The 18,677-nt window shown below is 36.1% G+C and overlaps 1 protein-coding gene across 1 annotated transcript in view; it reads right to left on the bottom strand.

Annotated features, from left to right (window-relative positions):
• UTRN (utrophin) overlaps window positions 1-18,677 on the bottom strand; it is a gene marked incomplete at both ends in the record, with an annotated part of 450,045 nt that overhangs the window by 86,856 nt on the left and 344,512 nt on the right. The window contains 4 exons of the mRNA XM_079716566.1: window positions 274-334; window positions 3,447-3,525; window positions 5,993-6,139; window positions 12,240-12,508. Coding sequence (XP_079572692.1) covers window positions 274-334; window positions 3,447-3,525; window positions 5,993-6,139; window positions 12,240-12,508 — 556 coding nt within the window. The remainder of the gene's footprint in view (window positions 1-273; window positions 335-3,446; window positions 3,526-5,992; window positions 6,140-12,239; window positions 12,509-18,677) is intronic.

The following is an 18,677-nucleotide window of genomic DNA, read 5'->3' as shown; positions in this document are numbered from 1 at the left end:
AAATATCAGCTAAATATACCTATAGCCTCATCTAATGAATTACAAATATCACTCTGAGTTTTAAACTAATTTCTTTCAAATATTAAATATATATTCTTTATATCTTTATAAACATAGATATATAATTTCCTTAATATAATAGGACTGAAATCTATTTTTTAAAGTTACTTCATAACTTTGATACTTAACAACTGTTGATAACTTAAAGCCTCTTAAGTTATCAACATAACTTTATTTTCTTGGTATTGTAAAGGAGAATTAAAATCAACTTACTTGATGTAATAGGGCACTTTATTTTGTGAAATGGATCTTTGCCATGGCAGCTGGACTGAAGCTGAAGAAACAAAGGGAGGTTATTGGAAACACTGCTAACCCAAAAGCCTTATGCCTTAATTCAAAACAACTGAACACGTTTTGCAGCAAATTCAGTGAGAACTGCTGGATTCCTATAATTATGAAATCTGCTAGGCCAAACAAAGAGTGGCTTTAAAGATTCATTTGAAGCAAGGAAAGAAACAATACAGTCTCAATTTCTAATGCCAACTCTAATTGAACCTGTTGATACAAATATTTTTAAATATCAAGTTTTATTGTTTACAACAACCAAAAATTAAAATTTAGTGCTATCTGGAAATTGCACTCTGTATATACTTTGATTAAGCTAAAACCAAAATTAATTTTACCTGGTATACCCAGATTGTAAACTAGATTTCTTAAGATTGAATTTTCCAGATCATTAATAACACTCTTCACTTCACTTCATAGTCACAGGAATAACTATTTAGGACAAATGGCATTTAAAGAAACTCAATTATATGAATTTTAAAAAGGGAAAATTAAAATAAACATAGCCAAAGCGTTGTAAAGAACCAAGGCAATTATCTAGATAGAAGAATTCCAAATACTTATTTTCACCTGAAATGCACAGAAAATATAGTTCCCTACTTTTACACTAGACATCACTATGACTGAGATTTTATGTTTTGGTTTATTGAGGTACTAACTTTTTACAAATCCATTTACTCCTTTTTTATAGAAATATTCTTTTCCTACATTAAACCAATTATTTTAAGACTTATTAAGAAGAATTGTACAAATGTATCTAGAACTATTAAGGAATTTTGGTAAATGAACTAATAAACAAGCAAATTCAAATAAAACTTTGCAAATATCACTAGATTCTCATATAACCAGTTGCCACCAATTTTTCTTTCCTGAATATGGTATCATAATACCGTCTTACTAATGTGTAGCATTCTAAACTTTGCAAAGCATTTTCAAATACATCTATTGATAAGGAAGTCAACTATGAGGAAATAAATATTAGAGGTGTAATTACTTGCCCAATAAATAAATGGCTGAGCCAAGACGTCATTTCAGGATTTCTGACCACTAGTTCAGCAATATTTCTATTCAACAATTCTTCCTCTCTTTATAAAGTATGAGCATTCCCTTCTCCAACTATGTCCATGAAAGTATAAAAGGCGGATGAAAATGTGGAACTAGGTATATTAAATTTCTCATTAGAGCCAACCTCGTTTCAGCACTGGCACCAGGCTAATAGGTCAGTTTTTATTTTGTGCCTAACTAAACAGCCTCCTTTTATAACCATGGCTAATATCCAAGAAATATAATAAAGCCAAAGATTCTGAGCAGCAATGGATAACAATTATTAAATTTATTAATTGGGATTTTGTTTACACTTCTCCATTCATTTTAATAATTGTTTTGATTTGAATAACTTTGACCTCCTTGGACTGCCAGTGCTAGGCAATGAAAGGCAATGTGCTTGAGTTTCACAATTTTTACAAGTTTCATTTCCTAATGAACAAGAGTTTGATTCAGTTTCATCAATACTAATACATACGCCTTAGAACTATAGAATCTCAATTATTTGTTAAATTTCTCTTTAATTTGGTCTTAGCATATAGCTTTACATTCTATAAAATTAAGTGTGAGCAATCTGGAGTTAATTCATACCTAATGAGTATTCTGCAAGCCCATTTATTTCATCAACATTGATAGTATCCAAATGGAAATGCATCCTGGCACCCAGGTAGACAGTACATTCCAGGAAGGACTAAACATCACTCAAAGATAGACTACCTAAGAGCTCAGGGGTGTGAAACAGGTGTGTGTGTGTGTGTGTGTGTGTGTGTGTGTGTGTGTGTGAGCGGGGGGTGGAGTAAGGGAGGGTGAAGGGGAGAGAGGGAGAGAGAGACAGAGAGACAGAGAGACAGAGAAAGAAACACTAGCGAGAGCTACTTTGACCACTAGAGAGGCACAGGACAGAAAAGTCAGGAAATGACTGATTAGGATTCTTGAAATTGTGAGAGTAAGAAAAGCCTGACCTTGAATTGAGGTAAAGCAGATTACCAACCATGACAAAGATTAAGAGAAAATATAAATGTAAGCAATTTAGTTAGAAGACACGATATTATTACTTCAGTTTTCTCTATGGCTATAGATACAAAGGTACCATAATTGGGAAAATAAGCTTTGCATTAAGTTTCAACCTTCACTTAAATTGAATTAAACAAAGTGCTTGCTTACATATGTTTGCCAGAGAAAAGGAAAGGAAAGGAATTAACATTTAGTGAAAGCATTTGTGCGCAGAACTGTGTTAGGTGCTTTGTGTAACTTGATCTGTTTTCTTATTTAAACCTCAAGGAAATCAGAGGAAATAAGTATTATTATAGTAATTTTAAGATAAAGAAATTCACTTTCAGGGATTCACAGGCCTGGTAAAAGGCAGAATTAATATTTTACTCTCAATCTGAGTGACTCTGAATTCTACATTCTTTAGTTTCCTAAGCAGTGAGTGATAAACAAAGTAGGAGCTCAAATTACTTATTTAAGATCTCATGAACAGTCCATAAAATGAAACATTTCAGTTGGAGACTACTGCCTAAAAATCTACATATGTGGGTTTGGCTAAATCTGCAATATTTAACCAGAAGAAAAGCCAAGTATGATTGCAGTGAGCCTAATAAACCAAAATCTTCTCAAAGATTTGTGGGAAGTAATTTTTTTTTTTTTTTTACTTTTTAAAGCTCCAGGTGCATTTTAAACAAATATGCACTTTTTAAGGAGGAAAATTAATTTAAAAATTTTAAATATAAAAATGATTTCTTTATTGTGAAAAAGTTCATAATCTTTGCATATGGCATAGCAATGATATGATACTATATAAGTTAATATAACAGATGGTCCAGTGAAAAACCCTAGCTAAGACGAATTAATTTTTGCTTCACTTCAAAGACTTACAATGACCAGATTATAGAAACAATAACCAATAAGCAATCTTGTCATTGATGTGGATATCTTCTTTTATATATTCATCTGATAAATATATTTATAGCAAAGAATATAGCTTCTTGAGTGAGAGTGAAATAATATGCTCATTCATTCAATTAATGAGATCAGTCAAATTTATTGGTACTTACTAGAGAGAAAATGCTGGGAGGATGGTCCAAAATCCCTATGGGCTTCCTGAAGCTGTTTAAGGCGATCATCCACAGAAACCTGCATATACACAAACAAGAAATAATTTGATTTCAAAACAATAACCTTAATAATATCATTGATTTAAGTATTATAATAAATGATGCTACTGCCCAAGATATGATTGCTGGTACAGACTCCTTTGTATCTGGAATCAAAATATTGGTAAGAAAATAGACTCCTTCTGACATTAAGTAACAGTAAATAATGCCAGGTACTCTTCCAAGTAGTTTAAATGAATTAATTCTTTTAACCCTCACAAAAATCATATTGGTATTACTCATTATTATCATTGTTTTATAGATGAAGATATTGAGATAGAAAGAGGTGTCCAAGGACATAAAGTTAGTATGTGGCAATGCTAGTATTCATACCCAGCCCATCTGTTGCCAGAATCTATGCCTTAGTCAAGGCATAGATTGTTATTAGTCAAGGCAAGTTAAGTTATTCTACACTTAACTCAAAAGCAGTAACATTCTAAAGTATCTAAAGTCAGGATGTGGTCATGGGGTCAGTGGCTACTCATCTCTCTTTTGTAAGGAAGGTGGTAAAAAAGGGTTAAGGGGAGCAAATGAAAAAGAAGTCTAAAATATTCCATGGGAAAAACCAGACAGATGAATAGATAGATGATAATGATGATGATGATGAAGATAGATAGACAGATAGATAAATAGATAGATAGATAAATAGATAGAGATGGAAAGTGAAAGGACATATGAATATGGAGTGTCTTATTTTCCTCCAAATTCATGTCCATCATCTTGATTTGGAAGTATTCAAGTAGATACCAGCTGAATAATATACTCTATATATTTTTTAACCACATTCTTAGCTCTCTATATTTTGAAAAGGCAGAGTTGGTACCCTGAGAAACTAATTGCAAATCAATAACAATTGCACACAGCCTTACTGACATTTCCGTTTCCTTTTCCTGGTCTTTGTCTGGTAATGCTAGTCAGGTGTTTCACTTAGATTGCCAATCTTATTTTCAGCTGCCTTTAAATGGAACGTGTGTCTCTGGCTCACTGGGCACCTCTAGTTTCTCCTGGTTAGCTATTTAAATTACATTAGCAGGTACTTTGTTTGTTATGGCCAAAAAGCATTCAAACACCACACTTTTACATTCCAGAGGAGAACACAAGATGCTGCTCTTGAAATTTAACACTGTTGTCTGCCAGCATAAATTGTGCTCCTCTTGTTCAATCAGCAGCTAACATCTGAGCTCGAGTGGTTACCAAGCTCAGAGATCAGGATGAAGGAATACACATCCTTTTTCACACATAACGTATTCCCTGACTTCCAATCTTTGCAGATAGTAATAACAGAAGCAGAGTGGGAAGGGAATCAAGATGGACCACAGGAATACGTACAGGAAGATAATGAATTAGAGAAAGGGAGCAGAAGAAATAAGGAGTACAAATCAAATGCTTTTGTGTTCTACTCACTAGAAAAGCATGTATGAGTTTAACAGATCCTGCTTTACTAATCCCAGATTATTAATATTCTTTTCAAAGACAGAAAAGACTGTCTAATACTATACACTCATTTATTACCTCTTCAATTTCATGAAGGAAATATATAAACCATTGGGTGGTTCAACATTTGAATTAATTCAGGACCTATCAGGCTATAAAATATTATACCTTTAAAATAAAATGATTTTATGTGCTACCTCAAAATTACATATTTATCTTGTTATATATCACATCATTTTAGGTACAAAATATAGAGAAAGATTAGTAAGAATTATTTTTTCAATCTTCCACTTAAACTATCCCACTACTTTTCAGGGGGAAAAAATAATTATTATGACTCCTAGAAACTGGTCACTAAATGTGACAAAGCTCCACAAAGACTGAGCCAAAAACTACTGACTGGCACATGTGGTGACTTGCAAATGCTGATACTTAGTAACACTCAGGAGGACTCTTCTTGGTTTGGCTTTTTAAAATCTGAGATGCACAAGTTAGGCCTAGTCATTAGAACAACTGCATTAGAGCAACTAAGATCTAAGGGCTAAAGGTAAACACCCCTACAGTAAAGTATGCTAGCTGGAAAAAATGAGCAAGATACCTAAATAGCAGGCAGAGGAAGAAGAAGGATGGGGACTTTCTTAACTTTTCAAAAGAAAAAAGAAAAAATACATGATTAAAGTAAGAAAAATGACTCCTTTATGAGCCATTATGGAAAAAATGTTTCTGTGACCTACTATAGGTTTCAATTTCTGTGATTTATTTGACCTTTTGCAATTTTCTAAAAATATCATATGAAGAGAACATCATAAAATTACATTAAAATCTATATTCATAAATAAATGAGGCCTTTGGGTTCAAGATACTGAAAGACAACTGATGTCATCACAGGCTAGAAATCCATTATCGAATGCAACCCATAAAGAAAGAGAAAAGGATCACAGGGGGTAGAACAGAGAGGTAGGGCTTAAAGTCCAAAGTGTAAGCCTGCATTATGAAGAGGAATCAGCTGACACCTGCAAAAGTTTCCATCGCATATTAAGGTCATCCAACTGGCGAGACATCTTTAGAGATGGGTGCAGGTCAAGTGGAGACAACTGACTGGATAAATCATTCACTGTTTTAACTTTTAAGTTGATTGGTGCAATTTCTTCTCTAAATGCCTGGAAGCAAAGGACAAGAATAATGTCATCAGAAAAGAATATAACAAAAGCTAGTATTCCATATTTCCTTAAAAAAAAAAAAAAAAAAAAACAAGACCAGGTAAGGCCATCAACTATAGCTGCCCACTCAGTAACAGCTGACTCAACTCAGGTCTTGAGCAACCAGGACCACCAGCCAAAGAATCACCCTTTATAAGCTAGAGAATCTAACAGATGCACAAAGAGAAAAATTATAATGCAAACTCATTTAAATGATTATGTATTTCCTTTAAATTTTTCATGATATGCAATTTAATCTGGAAAATGTTTGCCACTTTTATCCATTTTACTAATTTCTAGTCTTGATTTTATCTTTAATTTTCTTTCATATTTTCCTTTTTTAATGTGGATACCTTAATATTTTTTCACCTGATGCAACAACTTGATATGAACTCTTTCCATTTAAAATTAAGTTAGAAAGTGGCCAGTAAAACAAACCTTTCCTAACCACAAAATCTACGCACATTATATACTCATAGATTTATATATTTATATATCTCTTTCAAAGTCATTTATGACCTCTCTTTGCAGTTAAAGGTAGGCCAGGAAGAGCAGGGTCTATCAGAAAAGAGGTAAATGAAGCTTAGAACTGACAAATTATGGTTCTGAGAACAGTAAGAGAGCTGTTATAAGTGGGGATTGAAGGGGTATATGTGAAGAGGGGGAAAAAAACAAAAAATATTTCAGGTCAATGACAGTGATATGTCCTGTGAGAATGAACAACAAAATAATGAAAACACTAAGTTTTCTCCTTTCTCCACATAATTCCAACCCCCTCTATTTTCATGTATCCTTTTCCCCACAAAGTCTTTGCTTAGATCCGACCCATCCCTTAAAAAACTCACTGGAGTGCCCGACCCATTGGGAAGATTTCCCAGAGGTCTTTCCCTCCCCAGCCCTAGCTGCAGGCCCCGCCCATGTGCTCCCCAGCATTCTACCTGCCATCTCCAACCTAGCCAGGATTTCCAGGCTGCACATCTCTGGACACACAAATCAGGTTTTACGGTGGGAGACATTCTTGATTGTTTGGTGCCATATGAACCACTTGTTATAGATTTTAAACATCATGTCTTATCAGAGCTCTTAGTTCATGGTATTGTAAGCATTCATATTTTAATGCCCTCCCACCCTCCACAGAATGGAAGCTTCTTGAGAATGGACAATCTCCAGTACTCAGCACAAAGTTTGCAATACAAGCGGGGCAGAATTCATTTCTAATGATGAAGGCTCCAAAAATGGTACTTGAGGCAAGATTAAGCCAATATGGAATTGGGAACAGAACTGGGGTATTAAAAGAGAACAGCATAGTTTTAACTCTTTGGTGTGTCAAAAATTAATCATGTACCAAACTTACAGGTATTAGGTGTTATCAACATACTATTAGCATCAGCTCTCAAATTTCATCATTTCTATAATCTCCACCCCTTAAGAGACTAGGCCTATGTCTATGAGCTCCCTTTCTTCTCCTCTTTCATCACTCCAAGTTTAGCTAATGAATAATAGGTATCAAAGTGCTTTGAAGGCTATAAAGTTTTATTAATACACTACAATATTAATTTGACTTCCTCCTTATGCTTATAAAAAGAAAACCTCTCTAACCACTTCCCAGTTACCCCTTTTATAACATGTAAAGGCTAGAAATAATCATTATGGTTGGTAAACATCAAAAGAATATTAAAAATATGACCTTATTTTTAAAAAGAAAATTAATTTTAGGTAAATCTGAGAATACGTTTCAGCATTTCAAAATTCTTGAATATGTCCAAAAACCACGAGGAAGGTCAAGCTGGAGAGTCAGAAGAACAGATCTGGAGCCCAGAGACAGAGTGAAAGATATGGATTTTCAGGGTAACTGTGTAAATGACACCCAAAACAGTGAGCGTGGAAGTCAATGTACAGAAAGAAATATCACTAGAACCCTGAAGACACCAGCATTTCAAAGTCAGGCCTGGAGATGGACATTTGGGATTCAGCTGTAAATAAATGATGCCTGAGGTTGCAGGATTAGGTAAATTACTCTGTAATACAGCATAAAGAAAAAAAAATTAAGAATCAGGTAGAAGAAGGGAAGCTCATGAAGATGTGAAAATTGCTGCAGCATGGAAGGAATTCAGAGCTGTGATAGTTTTTCTCCATGACTGCAGACACTGGTCTTTCATGGATGACAGAATGTATACAAATAAACGGATTCACAAATACAGTTCAATGAGAAAAGCAGATATATGATAACAGAGACATTATAGGTCTAAAGAATTCATAATTAATATAGAAGCATGGGACAGAGAGAGGGGTGGGAAAAGAGAATTTTTCAGTCTGGACTTTGAAAAGACCTGAATGCCCTCAGATTCAGTTTGAGAACAAAGACAGAACTCAAATCTTTCAAGGTTTCTTCAGTTTTGACTTTACATCATACACTAGTAATCAGCTTTTTGAATCAATATCTTTGTATTTTGAAGGTATTAACGATTAAAAATGAAATGCTAGGGCCTTCCCTGGTGGTGCAGGGGTTGAGAGTCCTCCTGCCGATGCAGGGGACACGGGTTCGTGCCCCGGTCCGAGAAGATCCCACATGTCGCGGAGCGGCTAGGCCCGTGAGCCATGGCCGCTGAGCCTGCGCATCCGGAGCCTTGCTCTGCAATGGGAGAGGCCACAACAGTGAGAGGCCCGCGTACCGCAAAAAAAAATAATAATAAATAAATTTAAAAAATGAAATGCTAGAAAATATTCTCAGATTTATATAATTTTAAATAATAACCAGTTTTATTTCAAAAGATGGTGACAGTTTTTTAAAAATTATAACTTCAAGATAGATTTTTTAAAATCTTATAGAAGAAACTTTTTCCCCCTCTATAAAAGTAATGCTTTTTCTCTTACAAGCCACAGGTAAAACCATTAAAAGTCCTTAGACAGGGCTTCCCTGGTGGGTCAGTGGTTAAGAATCTGCCTGCCAATGCAGGGGACACGGGATAGAGCCCTGGTCCGGGAAGATCCCACATGCCGCAGAGCAACTAAGCCCGTGTGCCACAACTACTGAGCCTGCGCTCTAGAGCCTGCAAGCCACAACTACTGAAGCCCGCACGCCCAGAGCCTGTGCTCTGCAACAAGAGAAGCCACTGCAATGAGAAGCCCGCGCAGGGCAACGAAGAGTAGCCCTCGCTCATTGCAACCAGAGAAAAGCCCGTGCGCAGCAGCGAAGACCCAATGCAGGCAAAAATAAAATAAATAAATAATAAAATAAAATAAAAGTCCTTAGACAAACAGTGCATTTTAGGTTTAATTTTGTTTTTGTGGTCCAATATTTTATGGTAACAAGGAATCTTTCTATTGAGAAAATTTATCTTTTGGTTTTTAAGAGCTCCAAATTAAGGGGCTTTCTAAAATAAAGCAAATTTTTAAATGGTTTCAGATCTGTTGTATGTATGTAATATAAAGAATCAATTTATCATGTTTTGGCTGTACTTTCCTATAAGAGAATAAAAATCTATGTGGTTTTCTTTGCTATAAAAACAGAAGCATCTGTTAGTGTTAAAGGTGCTGACTGGCAGCCCGTTGGCAGATGTGAATCCCAGCCCTTCTCCTGTCAGAGGTGTGTATTCTGCAAATAAGAACGATTAAGGATAATTTTAGGAAGTTAAAATTATTCGATTACCCTAAAAGATTTTGTTTTCCAGTTGCTTTGGCATATTTAATAATATTTGGCAATAATCAGAACTTATTTTTACCTGCCTATAGCTTCACTGGGATTGGGGTATACTTAAGAGCACATGTAAAACACCTCGGACTTTGCGTCAATTTTACTTGGTTTAAAGAGACTTGTGTTTTATTTTCTTTTTTCCTAATAAGATGTTAAAATATCTTAATCCACAGTTTATTACTTTGTCTTAAATATTAGCTGTATTTTTCCTAGCTTTCCCACATAAGCAGAAATTTAAACAGAAGGATTTGAACGCAGAGATGGGTAATTTCTTCAATCAAATGGGATTAACAACTGCCAAATTTTTAGTCCAGATATAACTTCATTTTTCCCTCAACACTAGTCATCCTGTATTAAAAACTGATGCTTTCAAATTCAAATGGGTAAATTCTTGCTCCAACCAAGAGGCATTTTTGCAAACCAATAAAACATACTTTTTGTAAACCGTTGGCTTAAAGATTATCAGTGTTTAAAAATCATCTTTTAAAATACAAGAAGTGTGCAACTTCCAAAGAACCTATCCTAAAAGGTTTTATTTTTGGTTTGTTATTTTAACTCAGATTCAATTATGGAAAAGTGTTTTGGATACTACAGTCAAGGAAGAAGCCTACTTAATTCACAGGGTCACTGGAAACATGTGATTCAAGATTTAATCAATTTAAAGATTCAAATTCAAGTAGTTGATCAAAGTTAAGCTTAATTACATTATTATGAATGAGGTCTCTACAGTGAAAGAGAAGAGCAAGAAAGAAATCATGAAAACTCCACCACTTCCTAGCTGTGTGGGCTTGAGCAACATCTGCAATGTCATCATTTGTAAAATGGACATAATAATAATACTTATCTTGTTGGGTTGCTGGGAGAATTAAAAGAGATACCAATGTAAACTGACTAGGAACAGTTCTTGGCACATAGTAAACATCAGTAAATGCTATCTATTATTATTATTGCTATGTCTACACATATATTTATTTACTCATGTAATTTGCCTGAGTAGGATTCAGTTAATTTCCTAGACCTTTCTTCTCTTTCCTATTCAGCCACATGCGAAACAAAGGGATAGTATTATCCAATATCTGTGCACAAAAGATGTATATCTTTTGCAATAAAAATTCCATTCATGATATTGATATTGTCAGTCTGGTTTTTCATCCGTTTATCCTTTGATTTGATTCATGACTACCTAGTATATAGTTTACTATGCTACTAAAAACCTAATACACTCTAAATCTGTTATTTGTGTCTTTTATTGCCTAAATTCCATTAACTGCTTTTGTGGATATGTTCTACAATACGGGAGCCAAAGGGAATCTAGACCAGAGGTCTAACATCCTTAACTTTGGGCAATACCTGATTACAAACAGAATTTATAGCTAAACTCATTCTTCATTACATACTCAGACAATAAGATATAATTAGCAGATAAGAACTCCCAGGAAAACAGTATACTTTTGATTAAACTTCTAAATCCAACCACCGATTTAAAAAGGAGCCTGACAGACTACACCATGTGGATGCCATTCTGTAAGATCAGGCTGTGAGAAACACTGTCAAAGAAACAATTCAGTTTCTTCAACAAATACATTGCAAAGAAAACAAACAAAAGATAAATGGGAAATCTGGAGATTAAAAGGGACTTTAAAATATTCTTACAGGGACTTCCCTGGTGGCGCAGTGATTAAGAATCTGCCTGCCAATGCAGGGGACACGGGTTCAAGCCCTGGTCCGGGAAGATCCCACATGCCACGGAGCAACTAAGCCCCTGTGCAACAACTACTGGGCCTGCATTCTAGAGCCCACGAGCCACAACTACTGAGCCTGTGCACCACACCTACTGAAGCCCACGCGCCCAGACCCCGTGCTCCGCAACAAGAGAAGCCATTGCAACGAGAAGCATGCACAACACAAGGAAGAGGAGCCCCGCCTTGCCACAACTAGAGAAAGCCCGCGAGCAGCAACAAAGACCCAACGCAGCCAAAAAAAAAAAAAAAAAAGACCCAACCTCAGTAATATAATTAAAGGTCCTCGGCTGTATTACTTAAAAAAAAAAAAATACTCAACACAAACAGGTAAAACTAACCTATATCATTTAGGGATGCACAGCTGGGTGAAAACGTATAAAGAAAAGTAAAAGTAAATTATTGTAAAAGTCACCTTAGTCGTTATTTTGGCGGGCAGGGGGGTTCTGATGGTGAGAGGCATATGGAAAACATGTATTATGTCTGGAAAAGTTCTATATTCTAATGCCAACAGTTTTGGCAATATAACAATCCCTCATAACAGTTTATATATGTGGCTAGCCTTATTTGTGTTATATTTAACAATAAAGGATTTCTTAAATCCTTTATCTGAGGTAGGGATGCTGACCATGGTTTTCTCAATGTGGTCTTGCAGCGAGTCGATGAGCAAGTCTCCCACAGGCTTCCAGCCATTCCGCACGGCCTCCGCCTCCTTCAGGTCAGCATCCAGGTCATCCATCGCTCCCTGCAGGTCTCTGAGCTTCTCCAACGCCTTGTCCACTTGCTTTTGCCAATTGCTAGTAACAGCGTTTAGACTTTCCCACTTCTCTTTGACTTCAGAAGACTGCTTACGCATGGCTTTGGCAATCTTTTGGGCTCTCTCCTCAGGAGTCAGTTCTGTGATTAAAAAAAAGAGAAAGAATATTTGGATGGTTGATCAACTCTACATTCTTAGAGCCAAGTGTGAATCACCTTTTGAAGGGTTGCTACTAGCGTACGCTAGCCAGGGTAAGAAAAACTGTTTCCATACTTCCTCCACTAATCCCTACTACTTCTCCAAAGAAGAAAAGAGCTACTCAGAGTAAAAGTGGCCCAGTGGTTTTGGTAAATTCTGAATTTTAATGTATTTGCAAACCTTGAAATGTGACAAGATAACTGAAGAAATAAAACAATTTTTCTTTAACATAAATTAATTACATAAAATCCAAAGACAGCTTTTCATTAGTTTTTCTTTGTCCTCAGAGAAATGGGAATGATAATTGGGAGAGAAATAGCTTTAAGTCATGAGGAAAAACTCTGAAAAAGTAAGATTAATTTATTGTGTTACAAAAAATTACAACTGAAGACAAGTAACATATCTTAGATACTTCATCATCGCTGAATCTTTAATACAAGGCATTCTTTGTAGCCCAGAAGTGTAGCACGTCCACAGATATTTCAAAAAGAAGACAGCAAGGCTTCAAGGACCACCCTAAATATTTAATAGAGCAAGAGGGCTTCCAGAATGTCTGAAATAAAGTAGACTTTTCAGACAGGAAAGGGCAGGCATAATGCAAGATGCTGCCACAGCACAGGGGCAGGAAGAAAGAGTAAGAGGCTAGAAGACAAACAAAGGGAATGGACAGAAGTCAAAGTCAAGTTGAAAGCCAAGGGTCAGAAATATAGTGATGAGAAGCTGGCAAGTCAAGGGCAGGGGAACTTAATGGTCATAGAGCAGACACTCTCAAAAGGTTAAATAGATCCCCAGCTAAACACTCCTGGGCCTCACTACCCTCAACACCCCAGGATGCCTCCTTTCCTCTCTAGCTGGTTTGATGGTTGTCCTAAGTGTCCCCTGGACAACAAAGAGGCAAGTCAGAAACATATAATCAAGGTAAACTGTACATTAATTTAAGATAGAAGTGCATATTCTTCTTTGAGATAACATCCCATCTTTTAGTATCAATCACATTAGCAACATCCACTTCCCCTCAAAACATTCCAAGCCATTCATAAAATGCACTGAAGTTCATCAAACTTCTGGTAAGATGAACTGAAGCAAGCTCTCCTAAACTGTAACTTTCCTACCCAACATAAATTTGTCTGCCTGTCTTTATTTAAATATTATTTAAAAGTCAAAGGGACAGAACATTTATTTTTATCTAAGTTTCCAGAAATCTCGAGACCTCAATATTTAGATGAAAGCAGCTATAATAAATCCCTGGGAACTACATGGATGATGAAGAGTTTAGCAACCACAGAACTCTGAGTGTGCTGCTGAAAGGCTGTGAGGCTACACAGAAACATGACCAATCCCCTGTCAGCTGAATTGATTACAAGAAGAGACAATGTTATGATAAGTAGATAGGTTGAGCATACCAGTAAAAGATAAATAAGGAAAATAAGTGAGTTAGAGACTCAACTTCAAGGAATGTTTAGGCTCAGATACAGTTCAGTACAACGGTGATGGGAGGCAGTCGAGAATCCTGGAAAAAAGCCCTAAAACTTATAATATGTCAGGATTTCAAGTTTAGGAAACTTAGAAAAAGCTTTGTAAGGAAAGGTACATCATTAAAAGGGCAACTTTATTTAAATCCTTAAGCCTTCAAGATTCTTTTATAAAATGAAAAATATGTAATATTAATACGATCCATATTTTATATACATATACCATGCTCTGTGTAAGGTGAAAAAAATCATCCTTAACCTGATGAGAAAGGGAGTTGATAATTTTTATGATGGTAACACCTGTGTTTGTTAATAAGTCACTTCGGCTTTTTCAAAGATATATTTTGAGCATTCATGTTTTACTGACTTTTGTAAAAAAAAAAATACAGTGCCAATTTCAGAAGAGACAACTTAATTATGATGATTTTCCTCTGGATAAAGTAAAAACTGTTTCTAAGTTAGTCACTGAATAACCTGGCAGGGAGACATACGGCTCCTTTGTCCTGTGACAAAATACCCAACACCGGTTGTGACTTTTTGTCTTCACTTAATGTAAAATCTTTTGACTGAGCAGTCTTTTTGGACTATTTATAATATAATCCCCACTCAAGCAGCTACTCAGAAGAAAAGTTCTACGTTCAATTCACCATCTGTTTGCCAGAAAGGAAGCATATTAACTAATCACTGAGTCAGAATAAAAGTGCTTCCTGTTGCAGCAGCAATCTCAGTTTAACGCATACTTTAAACCAAGAACAGAGGGAAGTAAAAAGCCAAACAAAAACTTTCCAGGATGTTTGTGAAACAGGTAATAAGAAGCAACATGTGAAATCCCAAGTTATGACAGTTTGGGGTAAGAAAATAGAAAAAACAAATTAAAACAGCAAGAGAGCATGAAAGATGAAAATAATAAAGGGATATCCCAACATTAAAAAAAAATCCTCGTGTTACTTGAAAATCAAAGGACAAAGTTTGTTTCAAATTTTCTGAATGGATACTTTGCAGTAAATTTTAAGACCCTCATGCAAGAGTGGAGAATCTTCCGGACTGGTGGTTCTGAATTCTGGTGACATATTAGAAACCACCTTGACAGTTTGCCTGTTTGCTTGCTTGTTTGTTTTTAAATGCTGATCCCCAAGGACAAAGTATTAAAAGATTCTGGTTTAGTTGGTCAAGGGTGAAGGGTGGCATGGATAAATTTTAAAAAGCTCCCCAGGTGACTGTAACGTGTTGCCAGAACAGAACACCGCCAGCCTAGTGGCTTATGAATTGATTTCTCTGGTCACTGCTGTTGAAGCTGGACAGAGTGTTTCCAATCCAGTGAGCTGCTCTGTCATTCCCATGCAGAGCAGGGCACTAACTACTGAAGGTGGGAGAGCAAATGAAGCTCAGTGATAAGAGGGTAATCTAATTTGCATTTGAAAAGGCAGTAATAGAGGCTAATCAAGAGACAGAGGAAACAGCAGGATAAAACCAAGTAAATTTAGTGACAGTTCACAGACCAGAAGCCCTTTTCCTAGGTCACTTTCCTACTCCCTGTGTGTGTGTGTGTGTGTGTGTGTGTGTGTGTCTGGGGATGTTTTTGAGAGACAGTACTTTGTTTCACTCTTCATTCTCCCATTCTTCTCCCTTCACACCTTCTCATTTATTTGGACAAAACCTGAGGATGGAATTGTATTTAATATTTATATTTATATTTATATTACATAGTATATATAGTATAATGTGACATGATGTATTATAAATATTAACATATTTACTTTAAATTTATATACTTAAAATAGCAATTTTTTTATTGTGTTACAAAACATTTAAGGAAGAGTAGATAATTATCTTTAGGAAGAAGGAAGAAGAAAGAGGAAAAAGGAATGACCAATCCTGAAGTTTTCTTTCTTGTCCAGTGGTTTTTATTCTTAAAATATGCAAATTAATTGCATGGCATTTACACCACTCTCTCCTTTCTACCCTGGGGAGAAAGACTCACATGTTCACTGGAATACAGGTGGAACACGAACCTGGACCAGAAGCAGAGACTAAGACTTGCAATCAGCACTGCTCCCATCCTGCCCTTGGCTCCTAGGTGAGCTAGATGACCTGCTCATCCCAGCTTTATCAAGTGGGAACCCTATTTTCTCATCTGGGGAAACATTTTACACTAAGGGCCGTTTTTACCTCTGAAATTCAATTATATAAGAAAGGCAAAGCTGCTGTATGTCTCCAAGAAATCTTACAGTAGAGGAAAAAAAAAAAACCTCCTTTTGTGTGCCTATAATTTTTTTTACATTTAAAAACATTAAAGTATATGTTCCTCCTATGAAATAATGTATAAATCGATTAGAATCAGCCCAGTTATTTTAAATAAATATTTTCCATATTTATCATATTTCCTTTCTCAATTACAGAATAGACACATAATCTCCATACTGACTTCTTAGAGTCTAAAGCCTTATGTCATGCATGTTTGTTCTTTTCATCTTGGTTTTGCAGTACTCAGTCTACAGACTAGTATGTCCTCAATATATATAATTACTGAATTGAAATTTTCAATTTTCTGAATGGAATTTCCAGCTTTACTCTTTATTGAGAATATTCAACTTCATAATTTTAAGTGGAAATCTTCCCACTTATTTTTTCTTCCTCCTTCCCAAACCCATGACAGCATTTATATTAAAAAAAAAACAACCCCACTTTTTTTTTTTACTGTGATAGAAAAGGATAAACCTTACAAAGTCATTTCAAGTATGGTAATTCCATCTTATCTGTACTGTTTGCTTATTTTTTTACATGTATCTATAATCTTATTGTATTTCACCAAGAGAGGAAGAGGAGATATTAAGACAAACAAGTATAGGAAAAAATTCTCCAGAGTAGCATTTTCACCCCATGGACAATTTGGTGCAAGGAAAGGTTTGTTCATAGGCCAATTTCAATACTAACTAATTATATAATCATAGATATATTGCTTATCTCCTTGAACTTCAGTTAATACCTATAAAGCTACCGATACATGCCTGGCACACAGAAAAGCTTCAACAGAGGTTAATTTCTTTCATTTTTAAAATGATTTTGTTACTAAGTCTGGGAGGTTTAGATATCTCTAGAGGTTTTCACGTAAGCAAACCAAGGTGATTAGCCAACAAGAATTCACAGGAAAAAAACAAAGCATTCCTGTAGATCTAGAGACTAGACCTGACCCACTCTCACTCTCCGTCTTCATCCCCATGCCATTTTTCTCTCTCTTCTTCATGACCAAAAGATGCTCCTGATTCAGACAATGCAAAACATATTCTCCTCAAATTTTCCGATTACATGGTTAAGATCAACTTAATCTGTCTGAAATGACCAGTGTTGAAGAGGACCCTGCCCACTTCCTATACTGTATGATAACTGGTGACAATTCATTAGGAACCAGATTAAAAGTACACCATCAAGTGCCATCAGCTGATTACTAAAATATTTCTAATTATTTTCATCTAATAAATTATAAAGATGACAATAGTAAGAGGCTAACCAAAGTAGATTAACCTGATAATGTGTAGCCTAAATCTTTCAGTAGGAATATGATAAAGATGATAAGGATCCATCCATGCTGCCAACGAACTTGTCAAACCCTTAAGGGAAAAAAAAAGATCGTGGACAGATACATTTAGGGAAAAGCAAGAACTCCAAAGTAGGGCCTCCCTGGTGGCGCAGTGGTTGAGAGTCCGCCTGCTGATGCAGGGGATGCGGGTTCGTGCCCCGGTCTGGGAGGATCCCATATGCCGCGGAGCGGCTGGGCCCGTGAGCCATGGCCGCTGGGCCTGCGCATCCGGAGCCTGTGCTCCGCAGCGGGAGAGGCCACAGCAGTGAGAGGCCCGCGTACCGCCAAAAAAAAAAAAAAAAAAAAAAAAAAAAAAAAAAAAAAAAAAAGAACTCCAAAGTAAAGAGATTTAGGGAACATCTTCCACAAATACCAAAATATAAGGTATTAATGGGGGTTATGGGTGGGGGTGGGATGAATGGAGGGAATAGGAATATAGACCACACCTAGACCACACCATGGAGAGAGAGAACCAGCACTTCTGACCAGAAGTCAATCCAGGTTGAGCTAGAGTCTGAATACTTTAATGTTTTACTCTTCCTATAAAGTGGGCCAAAGTAAATAAACCCAGCATTGAGCTAAGGATGAAGCATGAAGAGACCATTAAGAAGGTTAACCTCCAAGGAAAAAGGTAGGAACAGCAGAAAGGCCATGGAAGAGAACTAGCTAAGCCACATGAGATCCATTTTCTGTAATGGAATATTTTCTGAATTTCCTCACACTAATGGCAGTTTTATAATTTATTCAAGTCAGTTTTGAGTGCTGGACAGCATCAGACAGGTCACTGGTGATTCTGAGAGGGGAGAATAGAAGTTGGGAATGTAAGTACCAGGTGGGCAAGGATATGTTTTGTTCACTGCTGTCTCCCCATATCTAGAATACTACCTGGCACATGGTAGGCATTCAATAGGTACTGGTCAAATGAATAAATAGATCTATGTTCAATATCTTTGTTTTGATAAAAAAAATTCACCTTTAAGATCAAAGGACAGGGCTCTTCAATTAAAAGTCTCACATTTCTGGCCACACCACTGCCCATCTCTCCCCAGGCAGCTTCCCTGA

The sequence above is a fragment of the Hyperoodon ampullatus genome, assembly GCF_949752795.1.
Source record: "Hyperoodon ampullatus genome assembly, chromosome: 12".
NCBI classification, from domain to species: Eukaryota; Metazoa; Chordata; class Mammalia; order Artiodactyla; family Ziphiidae; genus Hyperoodon; species Hyperoodon ampullatus.
The sequence above is the reverse complement of the archived record's forward strand: the minus strand, read 5'-3'. Positions and strand labels throughout refer to the sequence as shown.